The sequence below is a fragment of the Equus quagga genome, chromosome 15, assembly GCF_021613505.1.
Source record: "Equus quagga isolate Etosha38 chromosome 15, UCLA_HA_Equagga_1.0, whole genome shotgun sequence".
Taxonomy (NCBI): Eukaryota; Metazoa; Chordata; class Mammalia; order Perissodactyla; family Equidae; genus Equus; species Equus quagga.
In genome coordinates, this window is record NC_060281.1 from 40,317,772 (window position 1) to 40,338,990 (window position 21,219).

The window sequence follows — 21,219 nt, forward strand, 5'->3', positions numbered from 1 at the left end:
TGCAATTCAATGCCAAAATGAGATACCGCTACAAACCTACTGAATTACAAATTTTTTTTTTTTTAAACTGACAATATCAAGTGATGACAAGGACACAGAGCAACTAAAATCCTCATACATTGCTGATGGGAATGCAAATGGCACATTCAATGTGGAAAACAGTTTGACAGTGTCTTATTATGTTTAACATACACTTACCATATGATCTAACAATCTCAATCCTATACATTCACCCAAGAGAAATAAAAACTTATATTTGCACAAAAACTTATATATTATTGCTTATAACAGCTGTATTCATAATTGTCAAAAACTGGAAACGACACAAATGTCCTCCAGTGAAGCTATGTGACTTCCAAGGCCAGGTCAGAAAAGGTAATAATATAGCTTCTGCTTATTAACCCTCTCTCTGGGACACACTCACTCATGTTATCCAGCTGCCTTGCTGCGAAGAGGTCCAGGCCACAGGGACATGCCACATGTCTGTCTCCTAGCAGATAGCCAGCATCAACCACCAGACACGTGAATGAAGCAGCCTTCAAGATGGCTCCACAGCCAGCTCCCGACTAACTGCAACAGCTTGAAAGGGCCCAAGAAAGAACCATCAAGCTGAACCAAATCAACCCCTGAGTTGTGACAGATAGTAACAATAAGTGACTGTTGTTGCAGACCCTTAAGTTTGGGGTGGTTTGTATAAAGCAGTAGACAACCAGAACACTTAGTATCTAGAAATAAAGGCTGAAAGCTACACTAGGTGAACATGACTATAGACAGGGTAACCATAAAAAGGCTTTTAAGCAAGAAATGTTTCAGCATTGTAGGTAGGATGTATCAGAGGAAGGTAACAATTTCTGCAATGCTGGCAAGATGTGTCAGAGATACGGAAGAGGCCTGAGGCAGAAGGTGGATTCAGAGACTAGAATAAGAGCCACGGTATAATACAAATTTTCCCTAAATTGACTAAAGAGTTAATACAAACCAATCAAAATGTGCATATTGTATAATGAAACTATAAAGAAACATGGACTACTAGGATAATTGTCATAACTGGGTATGGTAGGGGGAAAGGGAGGAAGTATGGTTGGAAACTGATTTATGCAAGTCTTCTAAGGAACAATAGCCTATTTCTTGACCTAAGCGATGGACATCGTGGCTGACTTTACAATTATTTACATTCTGGTACATATCTGCACACTTTTCTCTAAGGAAACAAGTATAAGAATGGCCTTAGAGGCATTGCTCATAATAGTCATTAAGTTAACCAAATTGTCTGATCAACAGAATGGATAAATTGTGGTATGTTCATCCATGAGAATACAAAACAGAAACAAAAGTGAATAAACTATATGAGAACGTGTAAAACCTCAATTTCTCAAGTACTTAACATCTCTCAAGCAGAGAATGGGGAGCTTTAAGGGACAGGAGACCGAGTATGCAGGAAGCACTTCAGCAAACACTATGCAAAAGTCGAGGTCTGAAATAAGTGACATTCAGGATTCCTAGAATTCGTTACTCTTGGAACATGCAAGCCACCATGACAGCCAGAACAAACACAGAGGCCAAAGATCAGGGAGACTCAGGCCCGGATATCAGAAACAGTATCACGGAGCCAGGAATGATCAAAACTCTGATTTGGTCCCACTTAAATAGAAAATACACAAGGCAGTACATAACTAATTTCATTTCTGAGAGCTCATTTTCATGCATGGCTTTCTTAGAACAGAGTAATAAGTGAGCACATTAGCAAGGCTTGGATAAAAACTCAATTTGGCATTCACATGGACCCCCCAACTGCTATGCTGATACCACTCCACCGCAAAGAACTCCCTGGATTTCCTTGGTGGGGTCTGCGTCCATCAGGACCAATCCCTCCTCGTGTTTTCACTCAGCACTGCTGTGACTATATTACATAATGCGGAAAGGTTTCCAAAGACCAGTGCTTGTCACTTTGACTGATTGTCTCATGGTGGGAAGTGGTTAACAGCTTTCTAGCATCTGTCCGTGGCATTTATTGTGCATGCTCCCAGGTTTTGCTTTGACCTCCCCAGAGACTTAATCACCATGTGACTTTTGATCTGAAGAGTAGAGCTGGCCTTGAAGAGTTACAGCAGTTTCAAGAACCCTCTCATGAGTCCTGGCAACACAATATTCTCTCGTACATTTCCATGACCCTTCTACCATTTCCATAGAATAGGAATAAAAACATTTCAAGACTCCAAACCCTGAGAAGGAAGAGCCAGTTTTAAGATTCTTTAGAGCCACGTGACAGAATCATTTCTTATATACTGTGCTGAAGAGAGATGAGACAATATTCCCTAACCTTTTTCCTGATGTAAATTTATTACACACAGAAGTTGTATTTGTTGTCGTTAATCCAGCCACTGGTTGGGGTTGTTAATAAGAGCTGGGATTCTTATTTCTCATCTCAACACCTCTGAATAATCCAAACCTTTCCTTAAAACTCAAAAGAACCAAGTTTTTCACTTATATCTTTCCAGAAGAAAACGCCATCATAAAACTAACAAGAGTATCACAGAAAACACCATGAACTAGTCTCAGGAAATTCAAAATTTTCTACAATGTAGAGATTTCGCAACTCTAATTCTTTATCTTTCAATTAAGAAAACTGGTCAGTTTATATAGTTGTTCATTTAGAAAGAGGGCAAACCTATGAGAACATAAAAATAGCAAGTATTTATTTAAACAGTTTTATGTATTATCATGAAGTGTTTTAAATACATTAATCCAGATATTCTTCACAATAACTCAAGAAGGGGGCACTATCATTAACAGCCTTTTACAGATGAAGACCCCCAAGGCACAGAGAGGTTAGAGAGCTGCCTCTGGTCACCAAGTTAGTCTGGGCAGAGCCAGGATTTAAACGCAGGCAGTGTGACCCCATGAGCTCTTGTCTTAACTGTGCTATCATCACACTAATAAGTAATCTGGTTTCCACATGGTCAAGAGTCTTCAATCTACTCTACAGGTGAACCCAGGGTGGGATATCCATAGGGTTTCAGGTCACAGATTCCAAACCTCTGTCATCACATTCAACCAACCTCTTAGTTTCTAATTTTTCAAATTACTATACTACGTCAATACTAACATACAGTCTCAAGTGATTTTTTTTCTTTAAAGATTTTATTTTATCCTTTTTCTCCCCAAAGCCCCCCAGTACATAGTTGTATATTCTTCGTTGTGGGTCCTTCTAGTTGTGGCATGTGGGACGCTGCCTCAGCGTGGTTTGATGAGCAGTGCCATGTCCGCGCCCAGGATTCGAACCAACGAAACACTGGGCTGCCTGCAGCGGAGCGCGCGATCTTAACCACTCGGCCACGGGGCCACGGGGCCAGCCCTCAAGTAATTTTTTAAATATCGCTTGTGCTCTTGTTGCTGTGGACTTCAAAAATAAGCTGCTAATATTTGAGGGCTATTAAAACAAGTTAAAATGCAAAAAGAAAGAAGTTGGTAAGCAATTTAGAGTCTAAATCACTTGCCAAATTCTTTGCTGCTCTAGATTCTAGATAATCTATTGAATTAGCAGTTCGTACCTCATCTTTCTGATCTGTATGACTTCACAACAATTGAATTTTTCCAGTTACTATTTTCGGGCCAAATTTCCCTCCTTACTCCCTTGCCCCTGCCTGCCTCCTCCTACAATTTCCCTGAAATTTTTAAAATACGACTTTTACATAAACATTGTGAACTACCTCAGGAAAGTGTTAACGAACAAAAATAATCAACAGATTTGAAAGATGTCTAGCAAGCCTCATAATCTACCATGTCAGAAAAGTACAAAGGTAGAGAGAATAATCCAATGAACATCATGGTGATTATCTGTAGCACATCCACATACCAGAGGAGTGAAGACCTCCCCCTAATAAATCTTACGAACATTCCAAGGCTCAAAACAGGTGTTTCATACAAGAATGCAGCCCTGCCACCCCGCATGCTTTCTGCACACACACAACGGAATATGCTCTCTCGAGGACAAGCTGCTAAAGCACAGAACCACAGCATTATCTTCCTGATATCTTCATTTGATAGCCTTTCTGGGGATAATCTAGACTTTCCTCCTTTATATCTAGTTTGAAAATGGGAGTCGGAGAGCTTTAAAGTTTAAAATGTCATGGATCAGCTATTTCTTCCTGATATCCTAATTTATATAGAGGTATATCCTGATTATTATTAAACAATTAGTTGGACCACTCACCAACTCTGTGAAGGATGTGACAACCTGAAACACTTCAGAGATGAGGACATTACCAGAGGTCTAAGAAAGTGGTCTCAAAATTTTTTGATCATTCACTCCAAACCGAGAAGTATTTTGGGCACAAACCTACCTAAAACCTGTGTTTATCTATAAATTATACACATGTGCTACTGTCCCAATAATTAGGCACAGTATAAAACATACACATACATACAAATAAAATGGATGAGAAAAAAATAAACATAACCACGTTCTACTATTTTCTCCACATTCTTTGACATATCATCAACTTGTTCACCAGAGTCCATCTGATGCAGGTTGGAGACCACTGTTTTACAGAATTATTTACAGAAATTTTGGAACGGAAACAGAAGCTAATACTATTTACACCTGATTCCACACTTCAAACAGCATTTCTTCCTTTCTAAATGAGAGCAAGAATAAAGAGATGGAGCTTAGATTAGGAAAGAGTTAGACCAGTGCCCTTAGGATAACCTTGATAAGCATTAATCCACTCTCAAAATTCTTCTCCTGAAAGTATCAGGCTCAAGAACGTCACCCTGATGAGTAAGATATATGACATCACAAAAACATGAGTCTAAGGGAATGAACTGCTGGCTGGGCTCTCAAGAGTCAAGTTTAAACTCAATGATGCATGTCATTGAGTCTTCAGAGGATTGATGAGATTAGCGACTCTTAAAAATCTTCTGGGAACAAGAAAAATCGATGTATTTAAAGCTATATACTCTCTTCTCCTTAGCACCACTGCCTCTGCCCTCCTCACTCCCTGCCACTTCAAATTACAGTGTAATTACATTTTCAACATGTCAGCTCACAGACCCTTGAGAGATCCCATGAAAAATGTGTAACAAAGCCTTTTTCAAAGCGATGCTTCTTTTTGGCCCATTGATACCTAAACCAGAATGAATTTTAAGAATATACTTAAATAACATTTTGGAAGCTATAAATAACAACCAAGTAGGCATTTTCCAAGTACTTCCTAATTAGTTTTCTTCTCCAGAGACTAACTGGATGGATCTAGTGTGGCCACTGTCATCCTCACACCTAAACGTTTATTCAGTAACAACAGGGTCCCTGGCCCCACATTCAGTTCCAATGGAGCATTAGTTAGTTAGTAATCAATTACAGCATTCAAGTTGCTTGTAAATCTACCCTGAAGCTCCTGGGCAGACCCTGAAGGTTTCAGTGAAGTAGCCGAATATACAGAACAGGGAGGCTGGTCTACAGCGACAAGAGAATAGCATGCTGGATGACACATAAGCGGCCTCAGGATGATGTACATGTTCTCCATTCCTCAATTCATTTTCAGAGGAGTTAATCTCATCAATCCTCTGAAGACTGTCAATGGGTGGGGCTATATAGGTCATCTGATATAACGGTTACAGTAATAGAACACAGCACATCTCTGAAGAAGAGCAGATCCCAGGCACATGTGAGGTGTCGGGACATTAGTAGGGTCTCTGCGGTGAGAACAGTGACAAGGGCAATGCCCGAGCCCTAGTCCTGCACCTTCTAAATCCACCTTCCACGTGCGGTGATGGACTCACACACATACAGATTATCGTTTCCTCCATCTCTGTGCTTCAGATGATAAATCTGCCAAAACCACGTTAAGATCTCCCATTACCAGACCTGCAACATTAACAGCAGTGCCATAGACATGTCTCAAATCTCCCACTTTGGATCTGAACTGCTCCTGGAAAAACGGTAGTTACAAACCCCTAGGTGCAAAAAGGCAATGACCTGGGTGAGTGAACTGAAAGAAACACACAGAATTGTATAGGAATTCAGACATGATTCAGCCATTGGTTGGTAACACAGAGCAAAATCAGGTTAAGAACACCATTAAAGCAACAACCGCCAGCCTGAGTATGGGGGAGAAAGTATTGGAGTAATCTGATGGCATTCCTAAACATAATACCCTCAGTCTCCCAGGATTCTGCCGTGCCCTCTAGCACAGCTGAGTTTCCCTTGAAAATCCTTTATTCTGAGCCACTGGTTTGACTGCGGAGTATCATGCTGTATAGCACAAATAAGACAGGACGTGGCCCAGCCCTCATGAACTTCCATTCCAGGAGCACTGATGGTTTTAAGGACTGTTAAGAATGGATGTTTCTAACTATGATAACTAAAAGTATTAGGGAGAAAGAGTGGAATGAAAAAATAAAGCTTTAAATGATGGCCATCAAGAGAGCTTTCACATTGATTATACGAAATGAGAACAGCTTTCTAGAAGAAGTCTGGCTGAAATGATCAGGTTCAGGGACAGCTACGTAAATGCACACAGAATGTTCTTTAATAAATGTAAATGGTGAACAAAACTGCTTATTTCTATCTGAATTATGTTCAAATCAGGACAGAGTGGGAAAATTCATACATAGATAAGAGAATTATTGCTCTCATTTGCTAACAAACTCTAGTTCAACATGTAGCCCAGTTAATCTCTCCTCCTGCACCTCCAATTTGTCTAATTCCTCCATTCTCCTCTCCATGATTCACATCTAAATGAGAAAAATAATAATATGCCTTTTTGTAAAACCTCTCAAGTTTACAGAATGACCCACATCACACACAAATTATGCCACCATGAATACTTCCAGACAACTGTACCATCTGAATAGACCATTCTTTCATGGATAAGCATGCTCAAGCTTCTCATACACAGAATGTTCACCCATCATAATTTGTTGTAACTTGATTGGCAAAATATTATTAATACAGGCCATATAACAGGACTGAGAGCAACCTCTTCATATAGAAGCTGGATAGAAGTTGGCTCTAATTTTAATAAAAAGAATCATGGGGAAAAATCAGACCCTCAAGAAAGACGCAATAAACTGAAGATTACGGTGATTAAGATAGAGCTCTGAAAAAAAGTCAGAGTATTTAGGCATTAGCAGGAGAAATGACCTCTAGAGCAGTAATCATTGTTACAAATCGAGCCCACTGCTGTAAAAAAAAAATCTTCAGAACCCCCTAATTTTCTAATATTTAGTTATTATATACTAAGTACTACACGAGAAATATATTACATACATTATAAAACAGAAACAGACATTTTTACATGAGTCAACAAATATAAATAGAAGTTCTAATATTTTTTGTAGCTTATCTTACATTTTCCTTTGGGTATTCACATCCCATATCAGAAACCACCGATCTACAACAGGAGTCAGCAAACTACAGCCCACAATGCATATTTTTGTAAATAAAGTTTTATTGGAACACAGTCACATTCATTCATTTACATATTGCCTAGAGCTGCTTTCAAGCTACAACAGTGGTGGTACATAATTTCAACAGTGACTGTCTGCCCCATAAAGCCTAAAATATTTACTATCTGGCCCTTTCCAGAAAAAGTTTTCCAACTCCTGATCTAGAGTTTCAGTAGTGAAAAAATGTCTTTCTAGCCCTTAAGCTAGAAAACCAGATGATTATGATCCACCTCATTAATGCAGTGTTTACTGATGAACTGAAACTTCTCCAGCTAAGGAATTAGGAAAAATCTTCTTGGAGGAAAATCCTAAAAGTTTTGACAAAGTTTCTCAATTTTGGACAGCATTCTTTCTTTCTTTCTTTTTTTTTTTTTGAGGAAGATTAGCCCTGAGCTAACATCTGCTTCCAATCCTCCACTTTTTGCTGAGGAAGGCCGACCCTGAGCTAACATCCATGCCCATCTTCCTCTACTTTTATATGTGGGACGCCTATCACAGCATGGCTTGCCAAGCAGTGCCATATTCGCACCCAGGATCCGAACTGGCGAACCCCAGGCCGCCTAAGTGGAACGTGTGAACTTAACTGCTGCACCACTGGGCCGGCCCCATGGATAGTATTCTATATATTTCAAGTAACTGTAGATATAGTTCCCTCTGCGACAGAATAATCACCAAATTAAGCACAAGTGGATTAGCTGGAAAGTTCAGCACTGAAGCTATGTATAATCTATTAACACTGCAAAAGGGATTAAAGGTGTAACAGACAAAGAAACACCTCAGGCTGCCCTATGGTGTCTTCACTCCTATAGGCCTGATGTTCTCCAAGTATGGTCCATGGACTCCTGGGGCACCCTGAGATTCATTCAAGGGGTTCACAAGTTCAAGACTATTTTCATAATAATACAAAAACAAACTTGTCCTTTCCACCGTGATGACATTTGCACGGATGTTGCAAAAGCAATGGTAGCGAAAAGTACTGGCACCTTAGCAGGAACCCAGGCAGCACCCCCACGCTGTGCTGTAGACACCATATCCTTCACCACCACAAACCCATAGTTTCTCTAAACAAATGGCAATTTCATTGAAGAATGTCCCTGACGAAGAAGTAAAATGTACTCATTTTATGAAATCTGAGCCCTTGACTAATGGCTTTTAAATATTCTGTGTAACAAAATGGAAGTATCACAAAATGCTTCCTCTATATATACCAAAATGATAACCGTTCCAATGTAGAGTATTTGTGTGATAGCTGGAATTAGAAGCAGAACTAGCTCCTTTTTTTCCTGGAACACCATGAAAAGAATGACAAAGTATGGTTATTCAGACTTGGGATTTAGCAGATATTTTCTCTCAAATGTAAGATGCTAGCCAGTCACTGAAGAAAATTACCTGATAGCACCTTTTTCCAATAGTAAAATTATATCTTAAAGCAAAAATTTGATTTTGGGGAAACTTTTTCTGCCATTGACAGCTTTGCTGTACTTAAAACCTTTTCAGATAAGATCGGTGCTGATAGTTAACAAATGTCTCTTTCTCCCTCTGTTGCACAACAGCAAAATATTTGGACACTATGCATAACTCAGTGAACCAATATTTTCTAAATGACCAACGTAGGGCGCTGCAAAATCATGTATGAGTAAGACCCATTCAAAGAAGAAGGTGGACCAAATGGATTTCAATGTGACAAAATACAAAAAAGTTCACTAATATGGTTTCAGATACCTCATTGCAACTGATCTTTCGGAAACTGTCACTTGTTGAGTTGTGGTGAAGTATCAAACATAAATTTCTCTAATTACGTGAAAAGGCTATTAAAAACACTCCTTTTTCTAACTACACATCTGCATAAGGTTGGATTTTCTTTATATACTTCAGTCAAAACACTATATACTGGGCCAGCCCCATGGCCGAGTGGTTAAGTTCTTGCGCTCTGCTTCGTGGCCCAGGGTTTCGCTAGTTCAAATCCTGGGCAGACATGGCACCTCTCATCAAGCCACACTGAGGGGGCATCCCACATGGCACAACGGGAAGGACCCACCACTAAAAATATACAACTATGTACCAGGGGGCTTTGGGGAGAAAAAAGGAAAAATAAAATCTTTAAAAAAAAAAAAAAAACACAACGTATCCTAACAAAGTGAACACAGAAGCAGAGATGAGAATCCAGCTGTCTTCTATTAAGTCAGAAATTAAAGACATTTGCCAAAAGGTCAACTGATGCTACTCTTCTTGCTGACTTATTTTTGTTTTGGAAAATATATTTATTTTTCATAAAAATGGCACCTATGTTGGCCTGTAATAGGTTTATTAACATTATTTTTAAAGGGATTAATAAATATTTTTAATTTTAGTTTTAATTTCTAATGTGATAAACACCAAAAGATATAACCCACATAAACAAAAGCTCAATCATTTTCAAGAATGCAAAGGGATCCTGGGACCAAAAACCTTGAGACCTGATACTGTAGACCAACCCACTTCTATCTCATTCTACATGAAATTTTCTATTTTTATTGGAAAGTACTTACAAAGTAAAACATTCTATTTTTTTTGTTTTTCAGTTCACTTTTTCATGAGCTACACAAGAAATACCTTGCCTAAACTTGAGTATGAAGTTCCCTCATACATAGGAAGAGGGAAAATGGCTCTAGGCAGGAAAAACCTGCCTGCTGCATAAAAAAAGCAAGCCAATCCAAGCTTGAGGCAGGGGGAGGAGCAGCTTTAGGCACTTCAGCCACCATTACAGACACAGCTGAACCCGCTTCACTGTCCTTCGCAGACCCAGGCTGTGCAGGGAGGAGTCATACCCATGCAGTATACTTTTTCTTTGCTCAATTCAGTTGGCTAGAACTCTTTGGGGAGCCTACTACAATTCTGGATTTCCTGCCAGGTAAGTGGAAAAATTCTTTGACATGACATTTTGGGGGGCAAGATGCTGGTGGTAAGAAGAGGCGATAATCCTCTTGGCAATTCCAGTTGTCCAAATGGCCTAAAAGGAACAGCTGGAATCCCAGAGTTCTCTCTCAATTCCAAACAGAAAAAGATTTATTGGGCTGGGGTTCCCTGCCATAGGGCTGATATCTGTCCACCTAAAATAAGTAGCAGCATATCCACGGTGGAGGAGACTGGAATAGGACAGGATAAATTACCAGAAAAGACACAGGAGAGGCGAGGGCAAGGCTCAACTTTGTCGGGGAGTGAAATAACTGGGATAGGTCTGCCCCTGCAGAGAGAAGGAGCAACTGAATGAGGCTTTTCCCCTGGGGCCTGATCACACTAGCCCACAGCGCTAAATATATTAAAGTCAAGATCTTAAAACCTAAAGTCTCTCAAATAACTCGTAACAGGTTCTACAGTTCTATTATCACTATCAGAAGGCAGATATTGGCAAACTGCTTTCCACCAACATACGCACACATACCGTCAACAATCCCCAATTCATAAAGACATTGTAAACTAAAAGTCATCTGTTAGGATTTCAGCGTAAAATTTCCTCCTAGAGAAATGCTTTAAATGGCAGGCAGTCATATAAAATAGTACTATATTTTATACACGGGATAGATGAAATAGACCTTTGCAGGCCGGTATAAGAACCTAAGAATTATATCATTTCCATAGTTTCTAACTACAAACTCTAGATTTGAGATACACACATGAACCCCCACCCCAAATCATTCATAGTGATGAACACATTCGAAAATACTACTTGAAAGGTAAAATCCAGAGATTCTTAGATTCTCCTGATTCCCTGTATAAAACGATTTTCTGGAGATCCGTAAGCATCAACAGAGAAGTGCAGCTCTGAGAGCAAAATTAGGAGTAGACGAAAGGAAAAAAAGAAGTAGCTTACCTGTGATCAAGATGACTGAAGTCTTGTAAATTCAATTCCCTGGTGTCTTGTGTCAGATAAATTGTATCCACATCCTATTTGAAATATAATTCAGTCATGTAAATAGTCCGCATAGATGATCAGGGAAGCAAGAGAGATGCAAAGAGAATTAGACAATGACATAGGCAGATATTTATGTAATCTGAGGGAGGAAGATTTTAAACAAAAAAAAAAATAAAGAGTGGGGAAAAAGAAATAAGCCAGTCAAATATGGGAATAGTCTCCAGCTGTGTGTGAATGTGTGCATGTTAGTGTGTGTGTGTGCATGTGCGCACAGATACACTTACCCATTGTACTTCTTCCCTGTATGAAAATCCAAGCCAGTCACAAACACAGGCATACATCTGAGAAAATCCACCTGAAATATACAACGGAAACGTGACGGGTTTTCGGCTAAGTGATTTTTAAGTTAAAATTTACAAGCTTAAATACGGCTGATGTCGACAATGCTGATATTCTTTCCGTTTGGGAAAAGAGCAAAGATTTTCCCCCCGTCCTATAGTAAGTACATAGCAGGGTGCAATACAGCTTAAATATAGGACTTTTGTCCACCAACCTGAAGTCTGTGCGGTGCTAATTACACCTTAAAACTAATTGTACCTTTACAGTAGCATACCAGGAATAGACTTAACTTCCTGGCAGGGGGACATCCATGCAGCCGTTTACATTTTGATTTTAAAATGCATGCTCACCACAGGGGCCCTGCTCGGCCACGGTCTGGCTGTCCCACAGGGCCTGGAGACTGGCCAGTCGCTCAGATGGCTCCATGGAGACTTTTTTCATGATTCTCCTGTAAAATGAACAAGAACGAATTTCAAAAACCAAGTTTTTTGAACTGCACATAGAAATCTATTTTGTGATCCACCTTTTTTTTAAACAAAGATGGGTGTCACTTCAATTTGGGTAAATATAATTCCATTTTTTGAGCACTAGGGAGCTAGAAATCTATAGGAATAATAATAAACCCCTTTATTTAACTTCCCTTTGTAAGCTAAAGATATCTGGCAACGTAAATAGTCTCCATGTTATTTAGCTGTTTTATAACATTAGATTTTATTAGAATAGTTAGAAAATAGTGTGTTCTACTTAATGAATTGAGTTATATTATGTGTATACTAACCATAAATTACTAACTTTCAAAGAATTAAAGTACAACTCTCCTCCCTTGTCCTTTCATAGTACCCTGTACAAACGTCCATCCAGAAACTGAGCATTTCATACTGGAAGAGCTGTTCTTTTTACCATCTCTTCCCCTGGACTATCATTCCTCTGGAGCCGAGAACATGTCTAACCACGCCGCCCACAGCCCCACTCTCACCCTCAGGACCTAACAAAGTTCCTGCCCACATAGGCAGAGGCAGCACAGAATCATGGTCAAAACAGAGTTTATTAGAACAGTCTCTGGGGCATGGTGAAGTCTCAAGAAATGTTAGTTGATGCCGTTGTAGTTATCACATAGTAATCAGTTAATGAATAATTTGTGAATTAATTCACCCCCAAAATTGTATTAAATGTCTACAGGGTGCCAAGACCCATTACCAGGTACTAGGTAGGCATCTAACCACAAATAAAATAGAAAACAGATATTGTCCCTGCCCTCACCAAGCAAGCAGTCTGTTATGAGAAAGAGACAAATAAACAGGCAATATGAGAAGAGAAGTACTAATATAGGGGAGTACAGGGTGAAAGAGGGGGCAGAGAAGGGGCACTTGGCGAAGTCTCTGGTGGGGCGGGCAGTGGAGAGTGGGGAGTTGAGAAATGCTCTTCAATACATAATACATTTATGCTAAGACCTAAAGGAGGAATAAAGAGTTACTCAGGTGAAGCGTTGGGGGAGGAGGTGCAAATCACGGACTGGGAAAGTGTTTCAGATAAAGGGACGGCAAGTTCACAGAGAAGAGAAAGCCTGTGCTTACCAGAAACTGAATACAGTTCAAAAGAGTTAGCCAAAAAAAAAAAAAAAAAAAAAAACACGTAATAGGGATGGGGCAACAGAGGAGTCTGGGGAGCTAGGCAGGAACCAGGTCAGGTCATGTGAGCCTTAAGGGTCAAATTAAGGGTTTTTATTGTAAACGCGAAGAGGAGCCAGGCAAAACCTAAACAGGGAGTATGAGATGATTAGACAAGCGCTGTAAACAGTATCTGGGAGTGGAGGAGGTGGGACCTGGAACAGACTTTGGCAATCAAGTGAGAAGTTAACAAGAAATTCCTGGGACTGTTAACAGCCCAGTGAGAGCGAAGGTCATGAATTTTTGGTGGTACCAAGGTGAAGAGCTGTGGGGTTTTCTCCTGCAGCTCCCAGCAGCCCAAAAGTGTGTTGAGAAAGGGGCAGTTGGCTTGCTGCAGGCTTGCAGGCTTTCCAGGCAGGCGAGCCAGAAAAACAGAGGGGACAGAAGGAGCCAAAAGGGCCTAGCTGAAGTAACAGACACTGTGGGAAGGCAAGAAGAGGATGGAAGGAGGGGATAAAACTAAGGGATCCAGGTCCTGGAGGCCCTGAAAAAGTCCAAATACTGGTACTTCCAAGGGAGAGAAAGTGAAAGGACTAGAGGCTGCGGTCAGAGAGGGATGACTAAATTGTGATTTCAACACAGAAGAAGCTGTTCCAGGAGGTGACAAGGTTTAGGGCGTGGCCATCAAAGGTAAAGTGGGGTGGACGTCAGAGATTATGGGCTGTGAGGAAGGGTGCTCATGGGTCATAACCTGACAGGACCACGACAGCAGCTGGGTGCAAAGTGGTGCAATACACATACTAAATCCTATTGGACATAGTATAATCTCTCTTCAATGATTTAACAGCACTTTGGCTATGTAGAACGCTCTCAGTCATCATTAGGAATTTCAAACTCCAAGTTGAGTATTAAAAGAAAATGTTCTCAGTTATTTCTGTTTCCTGATTGGACAGATTCCAGATGAAATGTACTAGAGCTTGACAAATTGCCTGGTTGGCTTGCTCCACTCCTAGAGACAACCTCAAATGCATACCAAAGCATTTAAAAACAAACATTCCGCTAGCATTGAAATTATCCCTACTTGTTTGCAATTTTTATGATTGAAGCATAATCAGGTATAACCAATTGATGTCAAATGTCATTAATTCTCTCAAATTCCTGTGTAAATGCATAAGAGCTACAAGTGCAACATGATTTTTCTCTGTTTTGCCTGAAAACATCTATGATTAAGTCCTATTATTCTAAAAGTCCTTAATTTGGGGGCAGCTAGGGGTTTAAGAAGACATTCACAATGAAACCGGTATATTATAGAATCTGGCAATTTGGAATGGTTCGTCTCGGGTCAGTACTATCATTCGGGTATTTCAGTGGCATTATTTTCTGGCTACAAGTCAGTGAAGCCAGACATTATGCAAAGAAATCACAGAGCTGTCGGAGGCAGATACAAGCATTTACACAGCTAAATGAAGTCAGCCTTGGACACACCAAGCTGGACTTATATCTGACTTCATCTGAGATCAGATTTCTCGTCTAAAATTCTTGCTTTATTTCAACAGAACTGCAGGCCATGCTGTTTCAACGATGCACAGGATGAAGTTAAGCTAGTCAAAAGCAGGAAGAAAAGGCAAAATCTTTGGCAGGAAGCTGGGAGGATTAAGAATAGGAAGGTGGCAGTCTAGGATTATAGGGAGAAATACACTTCACGACAGATTCAGAAACCAGAGCCTCAATTTTGCTCCAAAAACAACCCTGGACATTCACACTCAGGGGTAAGGAGAAGTCAACTGGAGAGTGAGGGAGGCAGCGGCCACTGAAGATGTCGGTGTGAACAGGGCCCTGCCATGAGGAGGCTACACCTGGCATCTTCCCTCACCTTCAAAACACTCTTCAAAGGAGTCAGTCTGCGCTTTTCCAACTAGCTCCACTTCTGTAACACTTCTCACCTTTCTTTTTTAAGGAAGTAAAAAAACTTGAATTTCAGGAACTAAAGGAGTCTCATGAAACAAGTACATTTATTTACATAAGAGAGAAAGCGCTAAGAATTCAACTTCCAGAAGGCAGCAACAGTGCCGTAAGTATTCTAACATTATGCACAGAAACAATGACTGGAAGGAAAACCCACCCCACACAACTTGTTTTCTGCCTGGAGCTAAATAACAGCAAAGAGCCCGTCTGTGCATGCATCACAGGGCTCTGGCTCACATATAGGTACACAGAGAGAGAAGGTGTGTCAGAAAGACAGACAGACAAGGGATTTGCCGTCAAAATAAGTACCATAATAGGTAAACCAAAGTCCTAGAAATCAGATATGCAGGGCCTGCCGCTCACCTGCAGGCAGCACTATATAGTTGAACCAACTATATTTACATCGGGTGCATTTAATTTACGTAAGACTCAGAAAATAGTTACGTGTGGCAAAGAGCAGTGAACTAGACGACAAGCACACCAGCTATCTATGCAAATCTCATGCTTAAATTGCAGACATGGAAAAAATCTGTAAATTCTTTTAATCCACTTAAAGTCATTGATTTATTTAAAATTCAATTCCAAGGCTCATCCTAGGCAAGATGGCAACTGTATCCAGAATAGTATGTGTTTTACTAATGGAAACCACACCACAAGAAAATGCAACTTACTGCTTTAGAAAAGTGATGAGATGACCAGCGCCTGGAAAGCACCTTTCTTTTGTTGACAAATAAACTTCTATTTTCCTTCTTTTCTCCACAATAACCTCACCTTTTCATACTTCAATCAGCTTGTGACTTCGTAGAGACTTGTAATACTATTTTTATTATAATAGTAAAGAAACATTGCCCTAACATACCAACGCTAATACTCAGCCAACTTTTAAATGTGTCACATATGAAAGAATCATCAAGCATGCTGAAAGCCTAAGAAAAAAATCACGTTAGAAGGTTACTATTCTGCCACGGAAAAAGGACGTTATTATCCACATTTAACAAAAAAAAAAATCAAACTACAGACATTCAATCAACTTACATATAATTTTTAAAAATCATAAACATCAAAGGAATTCCCTACAAATGTCACCAGTTTCCTTTCTGACAGCATAGGCCTTCATTCCGACGCCTCTGGGTGACGGGCTGCCACAGCTCATGCAGCCAAAACTTCTGGAGCACTATTAAGCAGTTTACATGAGTTGATTCAATTTGCACAAAACTGCATTAACATCATATTCCCTGAAGCATTCAGAAGTGAGTTAACTTGCCTAGAGTCTCCGCCGCTAAACTATCCAGACAATCTGACACCTTCCAGTTCCACCCTGAGGCTCTCTCCACTCCAGTTCATAAAGCAGACCCACAAGAACGATTCTCCCGTAAGTGGAACTGTTATTTTATTCCAAAGTTGGAAAGCCTTCTCTAGCTCCCCGGTGCCTATCCTTGAGCCTTCTATTCAAACCCTTTCTCCTTGGACCTCATCTTGACATCCCAGTGATATCCGCAGGCTCCCAATTCCAACCACACTGGGGGGCTGCTGTCTCCTGAAGGCCGGCTGCACCTGCACCAACCCTTCCCTCTGCTTCCAGCCTTGACATTTCCCACAGAATTCTCCCCGGGCCCACCCCCGACAGAAGTCCTCCTCTCAAACAAAGAGAAAAGCAAACACAAATCCAACACTAATTTTTTGACATCCCAAGTTAAATGTTACTTTCCCTTGTCTGAAATCTGGGACTCTCACTCTCTTCATCATATTATTTGTGGAACTTTCTTACATGACTTTTAGTCCATAAATTCTTAGAGGGCAGGAAACATGTTACTCATCTATGCGTGACTGGGGAATCTCTTGAGTGAAGCTTTTCTACATTCATTCTAACTTGCCTTAATGACTTAATTTAATGTAAGAAAATCTAGCTTGGTTTTGGAGAACGGCCAAGGTTCTTGTTATTAGAAAAGCTGAAGGCCATAACACAAAACAGCTTCCTGAAGAGAACTGCCATTACAGACACCTCTGTGAAAACAGATTAAACAAACTTAGACCATAAATACTTCCCTAGATTGCCCCACTGCCATTGTCTTAGGTGAGGCCTCCAATGATAGGCAAGATCGCAGAGCAAAGATGAGAATGTTCACAAAACAATGCTAAGAGGGAGTTGATTTTTAAACCTAAATTTTCTTCTTTAATCTTTAAATTTTCTCTATATTTTGAACTAAACTTTCCTTATATAATGAGGGAGGAAAATGTAATTTTGTAACGGAAGGCGAGAGGAAGAGATAAACATGCTTCCATATATGTTAGAGGTAGGTGAAGAGAAGATACTGGTGTGAATATTAATTTTAATGAAAATTCTTCATTTTTTTTCCTACCTACGGTCTCTTGACTATAGTCAAGAGGACTGATTATATTTTATAGATATTTATATACTACTTTTATAGTTGATTTTGGTCATAGATGTTATCTTCAAAACTATATTTGGGTAAACCAGAAATTCAGGTCTTTGCAGGTGTTGTTTCATTTATATCCAGCCAAACACAGATTATTCGAGAACTGATTATCTGAACTGAGGGCTGCCCCATCTGTGTTCGTCCTGATTCTTCTGGTTCTTGCTATCTGCTCGTCAGACATTTTCCTGTCGACCAGTCTCTACCAGAAATGCCCTGAGCAAGGAAGGAGAGGAGGGCTGGGGACCCAAGGTCACTAAGATGGGCTCAGGTAATATATTTGATGGGACAAATGACTCAAACAAGGCTTGAAGATTCTAAATATAGTTTCATATTCTCCAACTTACTATGAGTGGAATGTATGACACTACTGGGGACATATTTTACTTTGCATGTTCTATATTATTTATGTAAAGGAAGTATTTCCCTTACTGACAGCTTTGACTTAAGGCATACTAGGAATGTAGAAGAAAAGATACAGTTACCCACTTCTTCACCCTCTCTAGCCGCAATAACCAACACCAACATAACTATACATTTCTCCTGCCGAAATCATGTAGCACAATCTAAGGAACTTCCAGAGTAAAGGCACAACATGTAAGTCACAAAATATTAAGAGTTTATTTTGACAAGCTAACTGTGTGTTGGGGAGGAAAGCGAAATAAAATTCAAATACATTTAAGTTATTTAAATTCTCTGCCAAGTCTTTCTAAATTATAATCTGCACCTTAGTCCACATTCATATCTTCATTTGAATTGCCTCTCCTTTTCGTACCCTCTCCTCTAAATTCTCTCCATCCTTTTCAAGCATATCTCCTCTGCACAGACAGCCTGCCCTTGTTCACCTCCCACTTACACCTGATCACTTACTATCTCATCTGCTTTGTGTCACCTCAGCTCAAGCATCCATGGCTTCTACCTTCTATATATTCCAGGTCACATCAGCCAACAATGTATTAGGCACAGAGTAAGCATGAAATTTATGTGCTCATTCAAGACCTCAGTGAACATCTACTATGTGCCAAGGACTAAGGATTTAAGATTAATAAACACACAAGCTTTGCTCCAGCAACTCCCAGGCTAGAAGAAAGAAGAGGTATGTCTTGGGCTCTGTATCTCTCTCACCTTCTCAAGGATATTGTTGATTTACCTACCGCTGTCTCCAGCAAGAATCTCTCTCTGTCTATTAGGCCATTCCCTGCATTACAGCCATATGCTTTAATATCTCCCATTGTGAATACAAACAAAAATCTCCTGTAATTCCTCATACCCTGTTAGTTACATCCCATTTATCAGTTTTCCTTAATAGCTAAACTTCTCTAAGAAGTTTTCCACATAGGCCACACCCACTTTCTCACGTCTGAGTTCAGCCGACAATCATGGCAGCCTGCAGAACTACAGTCAGACAGTCTACCAGAAAGCTAGAACTGTGCCCTTCACAGCACCAGTCCACTGGACAGCCCTCTGTCCTCAGCTCGTTCAATGCCCAGTATCATTCTGCAATCACCCACTCCTTCTTTCAGAAAATCCTCCCCGGCTCTGGCTTTCCACTGGAACGCTTACGCAACTCCCTTTGTGGCTCTTCCTCTTTTATTTGACCACCAAATGTTGGCCTCATTCCCAAGACACCTTCTCTTCTAGTCCACGTATCTCTCTAGGTGATCTCATCAACAGTCATGCATTCAAGACAATCTTTACACTAATGACTCTAACATTTGCTGCATGTCCAGACCTGGACCTTTCCTCCAAGCTCTAACCTCATCTATCTAATTGCCTATCTGATAACCCCACCTAGATGTCCTCGATCTCAAATTTTGCATGCCTAAAAAGAATGGCTGGAGGGGCTGGCCCCGTGGCCGAGTGGTTAAGTTTGCGTGCTCCGCTGCAGGCGGCCCAGTGTTTCGTTGGTTCAAATCCTGGGCACGGACATGGTACTGCTCATCAAACCACGCTGAGGCAGCGTCCCACATGCCACAACTAGAAGGACCCACAACGAAGAATATACAACTATGTACCGGGGGGCTTTGGGGAGAAAAAGGAAAAAATTTAAAAAAAAAAATCTCTCCAAAAAAAAAAAAAGAATGGCTGGCATTTTTTTTCTCCCCAAAAAACTTGCCCCCACACCTACCCCAGGCCCTCTTCATCTCACTGAAAAGTAGCATTAGTCACTAAGTCATTAAACCAGAAACCTAGGAGCCATCCTTGGTTCTTCCCTTTCTTCCCTGCCACCACCAACCCAATGCATCAGCATCCATCTATCAGCAAGTCCTGTATCCAAAACAAATCTTACATCTAACATCTCTCTCCTCTTTATCTGTAATGCCACTACCGTACTCCTGGCTACAGCCATCTCTCACTTAGATTACCACATGTGTCCAAATTAGCTTTCTGCATCTACTCTCGCCCCTTCCCGATCCATTCTCTAACAGCAAGAGTAATTTTCATAAAATATATAAAATTACGTCACATTGCTACATACAACCTTACAGTGGCTCTCTATTGAAAACTACTAAATTCCAAACCCTTTATCATGCGACTCTACATAAACTGACCAGTGTCTATGTTTCCAGCCTCATCTTATACTATTTCTCATCCCCTCCTTCATTCTCCTTCATTCATATACTCCAGCCATACTGGTTATCTTTTGTTCCTTAATGACACCAACTCTTTTCTAAGCAGAAGAAATAGCATGAGCAAAGGCCTGAGAAGAAAATGTTCATGGCCTCCTTCAGACTCCTTCTCTTCCACCATGTCTGTTTAAAGTACCATGGCTACAGGGAGGTCTTTGTAGACAGACGTTTATTCTTTATATTAGTCCCATATGGAAGATCAGTTGCAAGCATTTATTCAAATCTCCAGTTATTTTATTTACTTATTCCCAATGTAAGTTTCATGTGGGCAGGGACCACATTCACTGTTGAACCCCAACACTTAGCACTCTGCCAAGCATATAGCAGAAATTCAGTAAATACTCATTGAATGTAAAAATGTATAAACAAACAATTATAACACAATGTGATATGTGCTAGTATAGGAAATGATCACAAAGTTCTAAGGAAACATGAATAGAGAAACTCTTTATAGAAGAGAAACTCTATGCATCTGGGCTATGTCTTTTGGAGTGGGAATTTCTCAGGATTAGGAGCCAAAATAAAAGCACTGAAAATACAAAAAAGGCTGATTGTGTTCAAAAACAGGCTGAATTGTGGGCAAGGTGGCAATGGCCTTCCATGTCAGGCTACCCAATTTAGACTTTATCAGGAAAGCTAGCCAAAGAGAGCTTATGCAAGGAATAGATACTATTTGGATTATAGAAAAATAACTCAGGTGACAGCATATATGGAAGATCAGTTGCAAGGAGAAGAACTGGAAACAGAGAGATGAGTTAGAAAGATGTTACACAGGGAAAGTGAGCCAGTCTGAACTAAGGCAGTAGAAATGACAAGAAAGAGAAAGAGCTAGACCAAGAGATATTAAGACAGAATGAAAAGAGCTTGGCAACTAATTAGATGTGTAAGTGAGGAACCAGATA

The 21,219-nt window shown here is 40.2% G+C and overlaps 1 protein-coding gene across 9 annotated transcripts in view; it reads right to left on the minus strand.

The window, feature by feature from the left end:
• The window catches only part of CARMIL1 (capping protein regulator and myosin 1 linker 1), a 310,460-nt gene that overhangs the window by 153,912 nt on the left and 135,329 nt on the right, over positions 1-21,219 (minus strand). For all 9 annotated transcript variants that reach the window (XR_006885324.1, XR_006885326.1, XR_006885325.1 and 6 more), the window contains 3 exons: positions 12,031-12,128; positions 11,626-11,696; positions 11,300-11,373 (listed from right to left, as the gene is read on the minus strand). Coding sequence is in view for 6 of the 9 variants with exons in the window: in XM_046639893.1 (XP_046495849.1) it covers positions 11,300-11,373; positions 11,626-11,696; positions 12,031-12,128 (243 nt within the window). In the remaining 3 variants the exon portion in view is untranslated. The remainder of the gene's footprint in view (positions 1-11,299; positions 11,374-11,625; positions 11,697-12,030; positions 12,129-21,219) is intronic.